This window comes from Vipera ursinii (genome assembly GCF_947247035.1).
Source record: "Vipera ursinii genome assembly, chromosome: 2".
NCBI classification, from domain to species: Eukaryota; Metazoa; Chordata; class Lepidosauria; order Squamata; family Viperidae; genus Vipera; species Vipera ursinii.
In genome coordinates, this window is record NC_139513.1 from 58,940,348 (window position 1) to 58,959,482 (window position 19,135).

A 19,135-nucleotide genomic window follows, 5' to 3' on the forward strand; every position below is an offset into this window, starting at 1 on the left:
GAGGAGTCCAGACAGCTTCAAGTGACCAAGGTTAAGCAACACTGAACTAAGGCAAAGCCGAGTGAAATATGATTATACTTTATTACAATGTCTTGTGGGCCACTAATGAACCCGGTTTTGGGCCTCCCCAAAAGTAAATAAGGCCAAGCATTTGTTTCCTTTTTCATTTCAGAGGCCCAATGCTTTACTTAAGCCTTGCAGGTGACAAAAAGTCGTCAATTTCACCTTTTGTCAAGCTGGGTTGTAGCTTCACCCACTTTTAAAACAATGCACTCCTTGGAGGTGGCATCAGTTGTGCATCCGGCAACAGAAGGGCCGCCCCTCTGAGCAGCTTTCGCTGTTTTGCTGTACCTACGAAAAGGAAATAGGAACCGGGAAAGGCCTTTTTGAGAAGGCGGCGCACCAAGGCCCTTAAAAAAAAAAAAAGCCGGCCGTGATCGACAGCTCGTTTCCCCGTCACCCGGAGGCAAAACCATCCCGGGATCGTTTCGATCCCCCGGAGGAACCGAGGTCCCGCTCTTCCAGCCTACCTCGCGGGTGAGGCAGGGGCGGGCGCCTGCTCTCGCCGCCGCTTCCCTTCGGAGGAGGAGTCCCGGCCGGCCCTTCGCTCGGCGGGCGGGCGGGCGAGCGAACGAGACAGAAGATGACCCAGGCGGAGAAGGGAGAAACTGCTGCCGCTGCGGCGGCCGCAGAGAACGGGAAAGACAAAGAGCGCGACAAGGAGAAGGAGCAGCGCGGCGCCAAGAGGCCCATCGTCCCTGCCGCCGTCCCCGACTCGTTGCAAGAGGTGAGCCCTGCGGCCGGCGCACAAGAGTCAGGTTCAATCGCGCCATCCCCGGGCCCTTTCCAACGCCGAGGCTTCGCAGCCGGCCTCGCCTCCGCCGAGACAGCGTGCAGGAAGCCTCCAGGGAAGTGGAAAGCTTTCTTGGCAGGCGCTCGATAATTCAGGCCTGCTTTTTCTGTTGCCCCGGCAGCTGCACACACACCACACACAAACACACCTACCTACCTACCTTCCCCACACACGCGCACACGCGCACACACACACACACACACACGGTTGTATTGTCCTAGTAGGCCACCCGGAAGATCTCTGGGGCTCAACTAAGCCTGGGAAGCCAAGCATCAACCCGGAAGTAGCGTGGGCTGCCTCTCAAAGAGTGGATGCGTCCGTGTAGCCATCAGGACTTGAGTTCAGTTTGATCAAGTATTCCCCTTAGTTTAGTTTAGTTGCAGAAAGGAATGCTTTCTATAGTCGTTCACGTTGGTAATCCAGATTTGAGCGTTTCTTTAAAAATACCCCAACGCCCCAAAAGACAAACTCAGAATCCAAAAAGATCTTGACAAACTTGAACAATGGGCCCTGTCCAACAAAATGAGTTTCAATGTGGAGAAAAGCAAAATTTTACATTTAGGCAGGAAAAATCAAAGGTACAAGTAGAGATGGGTGAGACCTGGCTCAAAAACAGGCAGGGACCTTGGAGTCCTAGTGGGCGATATCTTGACTATGAACCAGCAGTGTGCAGCAGCAGCCAAAAGAGCTAATACAATCCTGGGTTGTATAAACAGAGGTATAGAATCAAGATCACGCAAAGTATTAGTACTAATTTATAAAACCCTCATAAGACCACACCTGGAATACTGCAGTGAATTTTGGTCACCATATCACAAAAAAGATTTTGAGAGTTTGGAAAAAATTCAGAGAAGAGCCGCTAAGATGGTCAAAGGCCTGGAGATTAACACATACAAAGAATGGCTGCAGGACTGGGGTAGCTTACAGTGGAAAAAACTTGATTTATAATATTGTCATAGAAAATTGTTTTCAGATAAAATGAGGATTATTATTTTATTATTTTTAGCAAATCCAGAGCAACTTCATTATTGTTATACATCCTGGCTCAATGACTTTAAGGATTGGAAGAGCCACAGATACACTTCCTGTTAGCATCCCTCACATCATTGCAAGAAGACATAAACAACAAGGACAAATCTCATACAAAGACAGTTGGCTTCTAAGAGAAGGACTCAATGTAAGTCTTCAATATTTGGGTCTTACATGAAACTGAATCAGTTGTTGCTTATATGAAATATATTATTTTCATGGCTTGTTCTAGTATGATAAATGTGTGATGTTTTCCAATCCTTTCGCATCTACGGCTGTGATTTCTACTTGTGCACTGTGCCTAACAAATAAGACAAGAGATGGTTTAAGATTTACTCCACCCTGGAGACTCTTGGGGAATACAAATGGCTTTTATTGAATTGCCATCATCAATAGGATATAAATAGATTATCTGTATGTTTTTCAAATTGGTGAAAGCTAAAGTTTTGTTATATTATCTGGTTTCTACATTTGGTATCCATGCTTTTTATCCTTAGGCTGCAGGATATATTTTGTCAATAATAGTATTTCTGCTTTAAGGAAAGCTCTGAACTTAGACCATAAGAGTCATATTGTCACAGACTGTTGCCCACATAAAACTTTGATAGTATCTCCTTGTTACTAGATGAGTCAGGGCTGCAGGAATCTGTATTAATAAACAGTCCAAAATCCAATAACCAATATATATCTAAACCCTCCAACTGACTGCCAAAACAAGAATCTTATTCAGAAGGAATTTCCTCCATATTAAATTAGAGGCCCTTGCTACATCAGGTGCAGCAGGTGTAATGTCTATAATATTATCACAATAATCATTCCTACAGAATGCCACTGAGAAAGCCTTCCTAAGTTCCCAGACACACAATTTTGATGAGGGTAGGGATGGTTCACCAAGATAGGGGAAGTGAACAAAATGAAAGGATATCCTTTATTACCATTCTTCAGTCATAGTTTTGGGACTTTCCTATCTCTGCAGGTGGTTGAGGCGGGATTGGCAGCAGTCAGTGTGCTAGGATGGCCTGTGTGGATAATGAAATGGGACACAACAGTTAGTTTGATTACTGACAGAAGAGGTTACATTTAAAGAGTTAATCTCAAATTATTTCCTCATCACACAGCCCCAAAGTCTCAGCCCTGCTATAGAGCAAAAGCAGGCACATCTGGACAAACATTTGGCTCAGGTTATTCCAGCAATTGTTGTGGTGGTTCAGGCAGTCCCAGAATGACAAACAAGGTTCAGTCTAACTCTAATGTTGCCCAGTCCATCTTCACTATTTTTAGCTGGAGGGATTGGTTCTGGCCACATGGTGGCTAGTCCCTCTTCACCTGGTAAGGCCTCCTTTACCTACTTATAGTTGCCAAATCTATAAATCAACAAATTTTTAAATTTCAATTTAACAATTGAAAAATGACAGTCAATTGTTTCCTGCTTTTTTTAGCCTAGGTATCAATTTACTAGCCATTTTGTGGGGGAAATAATGAAATACAAAATGTGAAAGTTTGAATTTTTATATAATGATATTGGTTAGTTTTTTGTTTTTTAAAAAGTAATAGATTGTTGTTTGTATATTAGTTTCTGAAATACTGATACAAAATAATTAGTTCTAGGTTTGGAAGCAATCTGAATTACTGATTGATTTTATTTAGAAACCAGAAAGTACTGAACAAAGGCAAAATGGGCTTAAAATGGTTGACCAAGCAATATGGTCTAAGAAGATGTCAAATGGTGCCAGACGTACACCTATATCACCTGATCAGGTACCTCCTTTATAAACTGTAGTTAATACTAATAGCATGTTTCACCAAAGTTTCCGTTAATTGCACTGTCAGGATTGTCTTCAATGACTATGGATTTCAAGTGAACAGTCTTGCATTCTTAAAGATTATTTTTTGTCTATAGCATGACATTTCATTTTTAAGTGATTTCTTTCAATGTTTATTCTAGATCCGATCTTACAACAGACAAATGAGACCTGCTATTTTAGATCACAGCTCTGGGGCAAAATGGACAAATACTACTCATCACCCAGAATATGTTGTTGGTGAAGAGGTAGGGCTTTTTCCCCCCCTCACTACACTAAAGTTATGTGTGTAATTTTGCTTTAAAAGTTGTTAAACTGTATGCAACTTTTAAGAGGTCTATTTTGACTTGATGCAATCATAAATTGCCTTTGCTTAGAGGCCAATTCCTGCTCCAGTAAGGATAAATGATTCCAATCTGTCTTCAGTGGGATTCTACAGTTCTTTCAAGAACATCCCTATGATCATTTTCATCCATCCTGTCTGTTGTCTTTGGTTTCTTCTATTTCTCTCAAGCATAATTCATTTCTTCATTTCTTCTTCAATCATCTACAAACACCACATTCACAATGTAAATTTCTGCTTACCAGTTGTTGCCTCAAGGGGGCAGTTGGTCTTCATTATATCCTGAAAAAGTTGCTTGATCTAGTAATGTTCTCCAAAACCATAGTTTATAAATAAATATCTTTATTCCAGCATGTCTATCTAAAGGGAAAAAAACTCTGCTGCTTAAAGAATGGCAGACACATGCAGCATTCACTTTCTGAAACAACTTTTGGAGACAAATGTGATGCGGCACAACAGTGATATTTGTCAAAGAATTTCAAGCTCAGTATTAATTCTGATTAGTTTTGTGACCATTGTCATCCAAGAGTCAGTTAATTTTCCCCTCCATTAAGGACAGGCAGAGATCATGCCATAAAAAAATTATGTTTTTCCCCAATTTCAGCACTGCCTTTCTCATTTACTTGCTACTCTGTTCTGCCTTTTGGGGGAACCTTCTTGGAGTTGCTATATATGTTTTTTTTTACTTCTTTATTCTTTCAGTTCTGACTCATTTTTCTTTCTGCTTCTCTGGTCATTGTGACTTATAGCACTAGTGGCAAATAAATGGTCCTAAATTTGGAAGTAAAGGCAAACGTATTCACCAGCACACCCAAATAGGCAAAATATTATGTATTTTTAAATAATGTGTAATTGTGCAGCGGTCATTTGTATATAATGTATTCTGTCCTGTTCTCTCTCCAATTAAAAAAGCAATGTACAGATAGTCCTCAAGTTACAACCACAATCAAGTCCACAATTTATGTTGCTAAGTGAAACATTTGTTGTGAATTTTGTCCCATTTTACGATCTTTCTTGCCACAGTTGTTAAGTGAATCACTGCAGTTGTTAACTTAGTAACATGGTTGTTAAATGAATCTGGCTTCCCCATTTACTTTGCCTATCAGAAGGTCACAAAAGCTGACCATGTGACCCCCCGGGACATTGTAAACGTCATAAATATGAACCAGTTTATAAGCATCTGAATTTTGATCATGGGGATGCTGCAATGGTCTTAAGTGTGAAAAATGGTCATAAGTCACTTTTTTCATCACTGTTGTACCTTTGAACAGTCACTAAAGGAACTGTTGTAAGTCAAGGACTACCTGTATATAAAAAAAGAAAAAGGGTAGGTAGCCACATTATAGTTTGACAGAGGACGTGACTTTAGACTTAATTTCATTTCAAGTAGCACAAAGAAAGAGAAAAAGATGCTATGCCACAAAGGAGAGAAAGTTGATCAGAGGAATGGAACATGTCCAGATAGCTACATAATATTGTGGTTTCAATCCATATTGACTCTGGCTCCTTCCCACATCAGCTGCAGCCTCATTTTGACAGTATACCATATTTAGGCTAGTAGAATATGTGGAAATTCCAAATATTTGTGATCAAATTTTGCATGAAATGTTTTATTTATATTTAGAGTTGCAGGTGAGAGATGGATGGTGAATAAATGTAATAATAAATAAATCCTTATACAGTAAAATATTAAAATATAATATAATATGTTAATATTACATATTATAACACCATCAGCAGAATTAAAACTGTTCCTAGTTAATAGAAACTATATTTTGCTTGTTTCTTTTTATCCTTTTCAGGCATTATATATTAATCCTCTGGACTGTTACAGTGTTCATTGGCCTATTCGGCGGGGACAGCTGAACCTTCACTTAGGGCCTGGGGGCTCCCTTACTGCAGTCCTTGCTGATCTTGAGGTCATATGGTCGTATGCAATTCAGAAATATCTAGAAATATCTCTGAAAGATTTGAAGGTGAACAATGATTAATGTCAAGTGAATGTAACAATGACAGTCAACTTTCTACCATCATTACTACCATTAATATACCCTGAGGACATATACCATGTTCATTGGCATCGCTTTCTTACATATAGCCCATCCTCAAGATTATCTATAATGATAATTTAGCTATTCAATATCTATAGCCTCCCATTTCACATATATAACTCTTAAGTGGCTTACCATAAAATAAATAAAATACAGAATATACAGAATACACGATATAAAAATAAACACATAGCAGCCAAGCACCATCTTGCTTGAGTTGAACTAAAGCAGGGGTGTCAAACTGCCAGCCGCGGGCCGGATATATCATAGCAAAACCGCGCCCACCCCATTGCCAGCAATGGCAAAAAAAAAGTCACGCTACGTCGCAACACGTCACGTGACATTGCGAGTTTGACACCCCTGAACTAAAGCCTATTGCGCCCCATCTTGACAGACTCAGGGCAACGAGATAGAGCCCCCATGGTGTAATTCAGGCAGTCAATGGGCTGGGAGGATATAAAGCTGAGTATCATTAGCATATTGATGATACCTGCTCCCAAACAGTTGGATGATTGCACCTAGTGACTTCATGTAGATGTTAAAGAGAAGAAGAAAGGATACTGAGCCCTGCAGTATCCCACAAAGAAGAGGCTGCCAGCTGGATCTCTCCCCACCCACCCACCCCCGCCATCACCTACCAGACCAGGGGTAGACAACCTTGGCTCTTTTATGACTCGTGGACTTCAACTCCCAGGATTCCTGAGCCAACATAACCATTTCATGGCTATCTAAATTATTGTATTTATTTAATTGCTGACATTAACATTTACCGAAACAATAAACTTATTTCATCTGCCTGTTATTATTTAATTGTCCCATGCCCATTGGTCATTCTGTCACATGATGCTGTCTTCTCTTTTTTTTTCCTTCTCTTATTCAGTATTACAGATGTATTTTACTAATTCCAGACATCTATAATAAGAAGCATGTGAAAGAAATAGTAAATATGATTCTCCTGAAAATGGGCTTTTCAGGTAATAAATCACTATAATCTGCTACCATGTTGTTTTAAATTATCCTAATTTATGCATTTTCAATCACAATTGTTTTGTGACTTCGGATTATCTTTGTGATAATGGATGGATGCCATGCATCCATCTAGTGATAAATCCATCGTTTTCAGCTGCCAAACTGAGATGCAAGTCTGGCTCTAAAGATGGAATTGTATTGATTTAAACCTATCTAGAGGATGTCTACGCAATGTAAACCTTTTTAACTGACTTAACAGAGCCTTCCCTTTATTATTTACTTACATTGCCAAAAAAGTTCTGAAGTATTTTCTACTGTATATTCCAGGAAAGAGTGGGTAGTAGTTTCTTAAGAAACCACTGAAGAGTTGAAGAGTTCATTTAGCTGCTTTATTGCTCAAGCCTACTGTATATATAACAATCTTCTCAGACTTGAAGGTTTGCATGTGGGTAAGACTAGATAAGGTTCAAGGGCATTCAGGTGTGCATGTGTTGAACTTTGCCCTCTTGTGCCCACATAGGGATTCTAGACTAAGTCCGGATTTGACTCTTCCCCAAGGCTTGCCCGTCTCTCTCCTACACTTTATAAGATTTATAAGGGGAATGGTTGCACAATCACCAGTTGCCTCCCAGTTATAAAGTTTTATTTGTCAAACATGATTCGCTTTTTCCTCACAGTCCATCCTCTGGTTTCAGAAAAGCAGGGCTGTGCCATAAAAGCAACTTGTACTGTGTGCTAACCAACCAGCTCTGTTTGTGGGTGAGTCTTAAGCAACCACACACTTGGGAACAAAAAGTGGCATGGCAACTGAAAGAGGCATGCAAATCTACATCTTGTTTCTTGGATTAGATTATCTCACTGCTAGCTTTATATACTAAGCTTTAGCCTTAAATTAGCAGAGCTGTATTGTGCCTGCCACCACCAAAGTTTGAATGTAGTTCTCAAATCTATTTCCAAGAATAGAGGAGCAATGCAGTCTTAGGCCTGAAAAGAACAGGCCATCCTTTTTTAACGAGAGGCAAAGTTTATATAAATGACAGTGATTAGTTGGGAAATAAAGAATCATGGAACACAGATAGATTTCCTGCATAAGTTGACCAATTGACAAAAGACACAGGTGGAATCAAGCACATTTCTTATTTCTTTGACAATGGAGACATAAACAGAGTTTTCTAAAGTGGTATTTGTAAATTGTTCTGTGGCGTATGACAAATGCAAAGCTATCTTTGTACAATAGTATTGTATTAGCATTTACAGCATCCTTTTGTTTTTAGGAATAGTCGTGCATCAAGAATCTGTATGTGCTACTTTTGGAAGTGGTTTAGGCAGTGCATGTGTTGTTGATGTGGGGGATCAGAAGACAAGCATCTGCTGCGTTGAAGATGGGGTTTCACATCATAACACCAGGTAACAATCATAAGTTCGGAGCAAACATTTTACACACATTTAAATTTTTTTAGTAAAATTTAACATTTTGTCCAGGCCAAAGGATCCTGTGCAAATAATCCTCAATTATAGCCAGTTGTTGAGTGACCGTTTGAAGTTTCAGTGAACCTCCCCAAAATTACTAATGTCCCATTTTAAAGTTCCAACATTGACCCCCGTGGTCATTTGACCGCATTTTGGGCACTTGGCAAGCGAGCTGCTTTTATGGGCATTTGCAGGGCCTTGCTGTCACATAACTCTGGTTTATATTTTTGTCAGAATCCAGTGTTTACTTCTGGTTTCTGGCAAAAGCCAGTCCTTAGTGAACAATTGGTTTGCTTAACGACTGCTGCAAAAATGGTCATAAAATTAGATCCAGTAATGTGGTGACCCGCTTTATGACCTTCGTGATTTACATTCTTAATTGTAGGGCTAAACTACAGTCGTACGTCAATGACTAACTGCACTTTATAAGGCTCTTTTAAGTACCTTTTTTTTAAAAAAAAATCTGAAATATTCTTTAAAATTACTGCAACTTTTGTGTTGGAAAATCAAAGATTAATATCCCATGTTGGTACAGCAGCATACATATTGGACCAAATAAATGACTGGATTAATAATCATGGCTGTAACATTTCTTCTAAATGTTTTTAAATTACTTTCTTCAAGTTAAATAGCTTCTTCTGAAAAAGCCGATGTTCTTACAACTGTGTGTGGGCTTTTTTTTTCTTTTTTTAGGTTACGTCTTACATATGGTGGCTCTGACATATCAAGATGTTTTTATTGGCTTATGCAGCGAGCTGGGTTTCCTTATAGAGATTGCCAGCTAGTTAAGAAGACAGACTGTCTTCTTCTCCAACACTTAAAAGAAACATTTTGCCATTTAGACCAGGTAAGAGCTAAAACTGTCAGGCTTTGCATTTTTTTAGGCCAAAGTCTGTTACGACTGAGGCATTTTAAAATGTATGGAGAACGCATCTGGAAGTTTATAAGGCTAATGTGTATACAGTTTATGACACTGAAAAGGGAGAAGTAAGAATTGTGATGGCTTAGTGGTGAAGACTCTCACCTCCCACTCAGAAGGCTGAGAGTTCAATCCTGGGTAGTGGCAGATGTTTCACTCCTAGGGCACAAAGTAAAAAATATCTTCTGCGAACTCCTAGATGTCAGGAAGGGCATCCAGCTAGTAAACTCTCACCTCCACACTAACTCTACCCTCAGTTAGGGAACTACAGGGTCATAAAAAGGGGAAAAAAGAAACCAGGAGATTAGTCCTGCTTTAGGCAGGGAAGTCAGCTGGATGACTTTGAGCTAGTCACTATCAGCCCAACCCACCTCACAGGGTTGTTTTGTGGGGGGGGGTGAGAAAGAGGAAGGAGTTTTAGATATGTTTGCTGTCAAGAAGGAAAGGTGGGCCTCAGCTGCAAAATCATTGCTAATGTACTTGTTTAATGTTGTCAAAAGTTACATCACAGAAAAAACCTTTCACAGTTTGATGGACTCTTTAATAAGTTTTTTAAAAAAAAAATAACTTCTTTGGCTATTACTAGCTAAGCCAGTGATGGCAAACCTTTTAGAGACTGAGTGCCCAAACTGCAACCCAAAACGCACTTATGTATCGTCGGGTGCCGGGTGGGTGTGGCCAATTAGCTGGGTGTGGCCCATTGGGTAGGCGGGGCTGCGGTGGTAACGGCAGGCTGGGTGGGACTAAAAAGTTCAATCAATCAATTCCAACTTTGCGAGATATTTTTTCCCCGCGATAGGTTGAAATTGATTGAACCTTTTTTTTTTTTTGCACATGGCGGAAAACTCAGCTGAAGGCCTAGGACTGGGGCAACGGCGCATGTGCCCACAGAGAGGGCTCTGCGTGCCACCTGTGGCACGCATGCCATAGGTTCACTACCACAGAGCTAAGCTATTAATCTGTGGAAAAACCACCAGTAATAGATTTCTCAGGAAACTACTAGCTTAGCTTCCTGAGAAATCTGTTACTGGCGTTTTTCCCACAGATTGATAAATCATCAACCTTTACTTCATTAACTATTAACAAAAACACTTGACAAAAGGTAATTATTCACTTACCTGGCTATGATGTCCAAATTACTTTTGAGAGAGTTGAATTCATTTAAGCCAAACTTCAGAGAACCAATTTGGTTTTGTGGGTAAGGCATCAGACTAGAAATTGGGATACCATAAGTTCTAGACTTCCCTTAGATAAGGGTTTCCCAACCTCCAGGCCGTGGCCCACGCCCAGGCTGTGGCCTGTTTGGAACCAGGCCGCACAAGCGGTGTATCTGCGCACGTATACACATGCGCGTGCTGGCCCGCTGTTTGTGCAAATCGAGCTGCGCATGTGTGCACTGGCATGCCACTCATGAGGCCCGGTTCCCTTCTCCCCCCCCCCCCCGAGCTAGGCTGCCAAGACCTAAAGGTTAGGAACTGCTGCCTTAGATAACTGCTGCCTTAGCTGGATGATTTGGGGCCAATCACTAGAAAAGAGGCAGTGGTAAAACACTTTTGAAATCTTGCCAAGTAAACTACAGGGAATTGTCCAGGCAGTCCACTTTTGTGTCTTGAAGGCACGAAATGAACAACAACCCAGTAACACTTCATTCAGTATGTTACTTCAGAGTATACATGCATAGTTAAATCTATAAAATATTTACACCTTCTTTTATTATTAGGATTTATCTGGACTGAAAGATCATGAGTTTCAAGTCCGTCACCCAGATTCTCCAGCTTTGTTGTATCAGTTGCGCTTAGGAGATGAAAAGTTACAGGTAAAAGACTGTGAGGTGCATCCCTTATAGTGCTTTGAACGAAACAAAACATTGCTTTTCTTTTGAGCTTTAAATAAAAAAAGTTCCATTAGAAATGTCCCATCAAAATGTTTTGCATTGGTTCAAGCCTTGTACATTACGAAGATGGGAAAGAGTGGAACTTGGAAACTGCTACTGTTCCCGTGTTTATTATTCCAGGGTAGCAAGATCACATTGGATGGTAGTCCATGGTGAACTGTGTGCTACCTGCCATCTAAATTGTGGGTAATTTGGCCAAGGACTATATTTGGAGTTTTAGAAAAACATTAAAATAAACTTCCCTGGGAAATAATGAGAACATCGCTCTCTTCTGACTCGCAAAAAAAAATGATCTTCTTGTCCAATATTCTTTGGTTGGGGAAATAGCTTGCACACAGGGGAGGTTGCTGGCTGCAAAAAAGGAGGATTGATGATATCCTTCATTATTATTATTCAGACTAAATAATCCTGTGGTTCCAGTTCCTCCATACCTTCAGCTTTTGAGTCAGTTAACTATTGCCAGTAATTCATACATTCTTAGTCTTGCATTCTTTCAGTTTACCACATAATTCCTCTACTACATATGTAGAGGTGCATACAAGTTTATGCCATCTTGAGCTCCTGTACAAAAAGTGGGCTGTAAATCTAAAAAAAAAAATATTTCATTTTGAGGGTCCTTTTTATTAGTTTATAATATAAAATACAAAAGAAAGTAGGAAAATAGGGGAAGGAGAAGAGAAGGGGAAACTCTGGTTTCTCCTCAGATTGTATAAATCTTTCACCTTTTACTAAAAAATATTAAATATTTTGATCTACATATTCTGCTGAGAGAAATTATTTAATCATAGGTTGTTTAATTGTAATCCAACTGCAATGAAGATAGATGAATCTATAGATATTTACAATAATTTGAAATTCTTCCTCTCTTTCACAATTAGGCTCCAATGGCACTATTTTATCCAGCAACCTTTGGAATTGTGGGTCAGAAAATGATAGTTTTGCAGCATAGGTCTCAAGGTGATCCTGAGGACCCCCATGATGAACATTATCTCTTAGCTACACAAAGTAAGCAAGAGCAGGTGTGTGTGCGTGGCTTTCTCCTTTTATTTCCCCCCCCTGCATACAATGAATTTGGTGTCTCCTCCAGAGAATTGGTAGATGAATTGTATTGATATGACCTGCCATGTTCTGGCATTCCCCAGCTAGGTTGGGCTAGAATTTCTGTGTGCCCATTGCTATGTTGACTGAGGATAATATAGACCAGCAGATCGGAAAGGTATCAGATTATGAGGATAAGAATATAGTCAGATCAGGGTGTCTCAACTACATATGGTGGTTATAACTTAAGCATGCTTTTTCAGCTAATAATTGTAGTTTATAAAGCTGGCTTGCTTCAGCTATCTATAAGATTATCTAGTGTTTAATACACAGATGTCATAAGAAACTGCACATAATTTAAAATTAAAGTAGACAGTTTAGATGTTCTTGCAATCATGCCAAAGAGGGCAAGAGACAGCGATTACAGTTGGCACAATCTCTTTATGTGTAATTGTGCTTGTGTGCTTACATGTTCATTTACAGTATTTAACTATCATGAACTATAATAACTATGATGCTTTAATACTTCTTTTTCAGGGTTTTTTTAAGTAAAATCAAAATTCCTATTTGGAAGTTATAGAATTGAGTTGAATGGATGTAATTATTGGCTACACTGAGGATATCCAGTCTAGGCAAGAAGAATACATCATGTTTACAAAAAAGAATATCCTAAATTTAAAATTGCCTCCCCAAAAAGAATAGGCGGGGAGGGGAGCTGGAGATAAAACATTCTTTGCAATCAGAGTGTCTGTTTTGTCAACCTAACCTTGCCAATTCTAGCAGAAACTAATCCTTGAGTTTGCCCCCCAAAATATGTATGAGACACTGTTATATATGTATATATACCCCTGCCAGAAGCCACATGGAAAAGGAAGGATATGGATAAAAAAACCCACATATTCATATTAATTGAATTATTTAAATTGTAAAACAAAGTACCCATATATATAAAATTATTGATGTCCCACTTCTACCAACCATTTTCTCTCACAGATGCATAATAATATAAAAACATAGAGGTACAAATGCACACATTCACCCAGTGTGGGGGAGTCAAGATGGTAATATGATGCCACTTTTTAGGTAAATTGATTTTACATACATACATACACACGTATACATATAAACAAGAGGGCATGCCCCATCTTCCATCATATCTATTTTGATTACACCCCTGTAGATACCATCACATTCCCCCCCTCTCCTTTTAGTACCATAACTAGATGTGAAAGGATGGGAAAAATGTAACTAACAGGGAAAGAATGAAAAGGAAGGAAAGTCTTGTTTAAGTATTAGAAAAAGGGTTACTATTCACTAAACCAGGGGTGGGCAACTATGGCAACTTTACGACCTATGGACTTTGACTCCCAGAATTCCTGAGCCAGCCATGCTCTATACAAATCCTCCCACCTAGGCAAATGCTAATCATTTCCAAGATATAACAGAATAACAGAATAGCGTAACAGAGTTAGAATCCCTGCTCAAGCAGGAAACCCTATACCATTTCAGACAAATGGCTGTCCAGTGTCTTAAAAACTTCCAGTGTTGGAGCACCCACAACTTCTGGAGGCAAGTCGTTCCACTGATTAATTGTTCCAACTGTCAGGAAATTTCTCCTTAGTTCTAAGTTGGTTCTCTCCTTGATTAGTTTCCATCTGTTGCTTCTTGTCCTGCCTTCAGGTGCTGTGGAGAATAGCTTGACTCCCTCTTCTCTGTGGCTGCCCCTTAGATATTGGAACATTGCTATCATGTCCCCCCTCGTCCTTCTCTTCATTAAACTGGACATGCTCAATTCCTGCAACTGTTCTTCCTTTCTTTTAGCCTTCAGTCCCCCAATCATCTTTGTTGCTCTTCTCTGTATTCTTTTACTTTTTAGCAGCCTCATCTGTAGTCATTTGCAGCTCATGTATTTCCTTGTTTTCAACAGCAACTTATTGATGAATAAAAAAGTTTGTGAATTTTTTTAATGGTATTGTGGATTTTTGTGGTCAACTATCCTGATATATATGTGTGTTTGTGTGTGTGTGTGTGTGTGTGTGTGTGTGTGTGTGTGTGTGTGATAGTGTCTTGGCGATGTTTCAATGAGGTCCCGCTCATCATCTTCAGGCTGGTGTTTTCGGCTTCGTGCTTGTGCCTGAAGATGACGAGTGGGACCTCGTCGAAACGTCGCCAAGACACTATCAATCTTACACGAGAAAAGACCCGAATACGCCAAGACCTACATACTTGTATCCATGAAAATCTATGAATCAATTGTGTATTGTCAGTTCTCATCCAATGGTATAGATAACTATGGTTTTGGAGCAGTAAATACAGTTTCTTGGGCCTTTTACATTAAGAATTGGGTCTGACTAATTAGGAAGTAAACTTGGAGGAACAGAAATAGCACTGAGCCTTTAGGTGTTCTTCAGCCTGAGTTATGGGCAGAATTTTATTGAAAAATAAGCTTGTTTTTTTCCAGTCTGCAAAAGCAACAGCTGATCGAAAATCCATGACCAAGTTGGGTGGATTTGATGGAGATCTCCGAGGCCAATCTTCAAGTGTTGCTGAAAATGTTTATCCTTCGGAAGTGGACTTAGGCAGTTCTCATAATGACTGCATTATTGGTGGAAATGAATCTGAAGAAATGCTAACAACTCACATGTCCCGAAAAACTGCTGTATCTCAATTTGAAGGGAAAGCTTTAGGCCTTGACAAAGCAATTCTGCACAGCATTGACTGCTGTGGTAAGAAAACTGTATTACTTTGTGTGATATGTGATACTAATTGTTTCAGGCAAGATTTATGCTAGTCATAGTAGATTTCATCAGTGTATATAAAAGACTTATTTTTTCAATTACTGTATTAATTATATTTCTAATTTGTTTGTTACAGTTTATTTACAGTTCTTTCATGTGCACTTTTCTAGCATCAGATGATACCAAAAAGAAAATGTACAGTTCAATCCTTGTAGTTGGAGGTGGTTTAATGTTCCACAAAGCTCAAGAATTTCTTCAACACAGAATTCTCAACAAAATGCCTCCTTCTTTCAGAAGAGTTGTTGAAAATGTAGAAGTCATTACAAGACCAAAGGTATCTTTGTATGGATTGTGCAGATTTTCAAATAGGAGAGCAGCTGAATAAAGCTAGATAATGTAAGGGAATTAATTATGCAGTAGTCAAACACATTTTGATATGAGTAATAGGCTCTCTGTTCCATTCAGAGGGATGCTTCACTCACAGTACTGCTGTGAGCATAGGTTGAGATCGCCACATCTCCCAAAGGCTCAACTGCACCATTCAAGGGCTTTCTAGAATTATATACCCATGGCAGTTGGAAGTACAGAAGTACACTTGGGATCGGCAAAATCTTCTGTGCATACTCCTTGTAGATAATTACTACTTGTAGCACCAGTTTTATTATACTAATAGGTATTGAATTGGTCTATGCATTCACTGGAATCTGTTTGACAATTGAAGCAATGACAGACTTTGGGGTAGTCAGTAAAATAAAAATATAGTTTTTTCCCCAAAAGTAAGTTGGTTCTATCTGTTCTTTAGAATTTAGCCACATTTGTAAAAGTTCAAGGAATCGGCCATGGGTTCATGTTTAAATTTTAATTGTATGGTATTTTTGTATCTGTTTAATATTAGGATATGGATCCACGTTTGATTGCTTGGAAAGGTGGTGCTGTTCTAGCCTGCCTAGATACAACACAGGAGCTCTGGATTTATCAACGAGAATGGCAGCGCTTTGGTGTCCGTATGTTACGTGAAAGAGCTGCGTTTGTGTGGTGATCCAGTATTATTTAGAAATAGAATGTTTCCCTGATCCCTAGTTTTGTGTTTTAAATAAATTAAACAGATTAAATTATGTTTCCTCTGGAATCATTTAAAAATAAGGCATAATGTTAGTAAAGATTTCTCTAAACCCTTTCCTCTAGTCCAGTGTTTTTCAAACTTGCAACATTAAAATATGTGGACTTCAACTCTCAGAATTCATGAACCAGCCACGCCATGTTTCCAGAATTCCCTAGCCAGACAGCCGTGCTGGCTATGGAATTCTGGGAGTTGATGTTTACACATCTTAAAGTTGCCAAGTTTGAAAAACACTATTTCGTTGAATGTTTTATAATGATCTTAGTGAAGTCTGTGACAGAAAATACCAAGCAGTTTTTTTAAAAAAACTCCAATCAAAAATACAACCAAAATGTGCACACATTCAGAGCACCAAACCTGGGTACCTATTATGCCAGTTGGCAGAACTGGTACAAGAGATTACAGCTTTCAAAACTTCCTGGCTACTAAATACACACATTCTCCAAGCATCTGCAAGTCACTTTATTGCATTAGATTTAGATTCTGATTGACTCCAAGGCAACTCTGGATAACTCACAATTATATTTCTATCATTTCTTTCTCACACAAAAACAGACCCACCAAATATATAATATGAACTATATTTTAAAAATACCTTTAGACAACACACTCTAATTCCAAAAACCTATGCAACAAGGGGACCATATTTTCCCTATCCAAAGTCTTGGGAGATTGCCATCAGAGTAGGAGTTACACAAATCTTTGAAGAAAGTAGGATATTATTCCAGAGAGCAATGAAGCTTGTGAAGGACATACTAAGGCATGCCCATCATTACCTGTGTTGTGGCAGTGGTATTCAAGGGCAGCGTAGACTACACTGCAGAAGTCAAGCCACAGCACGTGTGGCTGTCTGAAAGGCCCAAGTGCTGCACAAGATGGAGCTGCGCAAGGACCTCATGTTTTTCAAGCAGAAGTTGTGTGTTGAAAACCATTCAGATTGGGCACTAAATTTGAATACTGCCCATCCAAGATTAAAGATGGAGCTGGAGGATGCTAAAATCTACAGCCACTCAAGTTCTGCAGGATTAAACCAGAGTTGTTTCTCCACATTCAGATCCACACACACAGACAGGCCATCAATAGCATATTTGGCTGGTTTAGGGTTGATATATATCTATTATCAGCATGCTGGACACTGATTGCTGAAATGATGAATTACCTGGCATGACAAAGTTCCAAATAGCGCAGTCCTGGAATGTGCTGGAATTTCTAGCATGTATACACTATTGAAACAGCGACATCTACGCTGGCTTGGGCATGTCGTGAGAATGGCTGATGGTTGGATTCCGAAAGATCTCCTGTATGGAGAACTAGTGCAGGGAAAGTGCCCCAGAGGGAGACCAGAGTTGTAATATAAGGATATCTGCAAGAGGGATCTAAAGGCCTTGGGAATGGACATTAACAGCTGGGGAACCTTGACCTCTGATCGCTCAGCTTGGAGGCTAAAGACGCAGCATGGCCTTCTCCAATTCGAAGAGACACTTGTGTGGCGGGGCTGAGGCAAAGAGGCAGTCCCAGAACCAGCGAAATCTGGGGGCTGGACAGGGGACAGATTGTATCTGCCCTCAGTGTGGGACTGCCACTCTCGAATTGGCCTTTTTAGCCACACCAGGTGCTGCTTTAGGACCTCTTTCCAGAGCACGATACCATAGTCTCTCAAGACAGAAGGATGCCAATGGAATTACCTCAGCCTGCAGTTTTATGTAGACCTTAAGGCAGTTCAAATGAGTATAAAAATATATTGCAAGCTTAAGCTCTCTGGGCTAGAATTAGATCTCTTGCAGGCATGCAAGAACTCATGACTTATGACACATTTGACTCCTCCCTCGGGCTCAGCCTGGTCATCTCCTACACAGCCCTTTTAATGCCTGGAAATGAATTAGCAATCATCTCTGTTATGCAATTGCTACTGTTCACTTTCCTAAGTATAGGAACACTATAGCATCAGAAATTTGGAAATAATTTTATTGGATAGTTCGGAATAATTCTAAATTTCATTTGTAAGTATAGTTCAATTATAAAGACAACTAATGTCTAAATTAGACATCACTATTGATGAGAAATATGCAACAAGGAGTTAGAATATCCCATTTGAGCAAATCAACAGCATTTTAAAGAACATACATCTTATCATCTAAAGTTGAAATTAATTCAAGAAAATGTTTATTAGGTTCTCAGTAAATTTGCTAAGGGTTGTCTGTCAATTTCAATTCTGTAATCTGAAAGTGCAATATGGGAGAAGGAGTACCATACTTAATGTGTTTTTGGCTAGTTTCTCGCTATCTTGTTTTGAATCATTTTTTCTACATTTGTTTATATGGTATTCAGAAAAAAAATTCAGAATGTGACTGTCATGCTGAACTGTACATCAAACACCTGGCATTTACCAATTTATTTTGCATGGTGTAACCAAAAAGATGGTTTTACTTTTATGGGATGAAGCTTGTATTATTTTTTCTTTTAATGATCCTGTAATTCCTTGCATTGGGATAGAGTCGGGGTGACTGAATGGAGCTGAGCATTTTACTGGCTGGATGTTCTTCCTGATGCCTATGCGAAGCTCATAGCAGTTATTTTTTCTTTGCACCCAGAGAGAGAAATATCTACCACGACCTAGGATTGAACTCATAGCCTCTTGACTGTGAAGTGAGAGCTCCACCTCTAGGCCACTATGCTACTCCAATGGGATGAAGCTTCTATACTAGATTTAAAATTCTGGACTGGAGATAATTGCTTCTTTTCCACCTTTGCATTGGCTTTCTACTGATATATTGGATCGACAAACAAACATTATTACATGTGGTCATTGTGTAATCCATTGATTAAAAGTAATTGTCTTATTTATGCATTTTACTATTCCCTGTTTCTTCCTTTTTATTAACTTTTATACCAGTATTTAATTTTTGTTT

At 39.4% G+C, this 19,135-nt stretch overlaps 1 protein-coding gene across 4 annotated transcripts; it reads left to right on the forward strand.

Moving 5' to 3' along the window:
• Positions 1-553: 553 nt before the first annotated feature.
• On the forward strand, positions 554-19,107 carry ACTR8 (actin related protein 8). Of its 4 annotated transcripts, XM_083355701.1 has the most exons (14): positions 562-787; positions 1,860-2,030; positions 3,530-3,640; positions 3,828-3,932; positions 5,830-6,003; positions 6,959-7,052; positions 8,322-8,454; positions 9,211-9,364; positions 11,157-11,252; positions 12,209-12,349; positions 14,830-15,094; positions 15,277-15,440; positions 16,002-16,110; positions 18,818-19,107. In XM_083355701.1, the coding sequence occupies exons 1-14, from the start codon at positions 644-646 to the stop codon at positions 18,841-18,843; spliced, it is 1,887 nt and encodes a 628-aa protein (XP_083211827.1). In that variant the 5' UTR covers positions 562-643; the 3' UTR covers positions 18,844-19,107. The 4 variants fall into 4 exon arrangements, with proteins under 4 accessions (XP_083211829.1, XP_083211827.1, XP_083211826.1 ...); XM_083355700.1 differs by lacking the exon at positions 18,818-19,107 and having other exon boundaries at positions 16,002-16,218; XM_083355703.1 differs by lacking the exons at positions 16,002-16,110; positions 18,818-19,107 and having other exon boundaries at positions 554-787; positions 15,243-15,375.
• The last annotated feature ends 28 nt before the right edge of the window (positions 19,108-19,135 follow it).

Bases quoted from the DNA above. Each gene is read 5' to 3' on its own strand.
- ACTR8 (XM_083355700.1), top strand. From the start codon at position 644: ATGACCCAGGCGGAGAAGGGAGAAACTGCTGCCGCTGCGGCGGCCGCA. The intron at 788-1,859 runs GTGAGCCCTGCG...TATTATTTTTAG, and splicing joins TCCCCGACTCGTTGCAAGAG to CAAATCCAGAGCAACTTCAT. The intron at 12,350-14,829 runs GTGTGTGTGCGT...GTTTTTTTCCAG, and splicing joins CACAAAGTAAGCAAGAGCAG to TCTGCAAAAGCAACAGCTGA.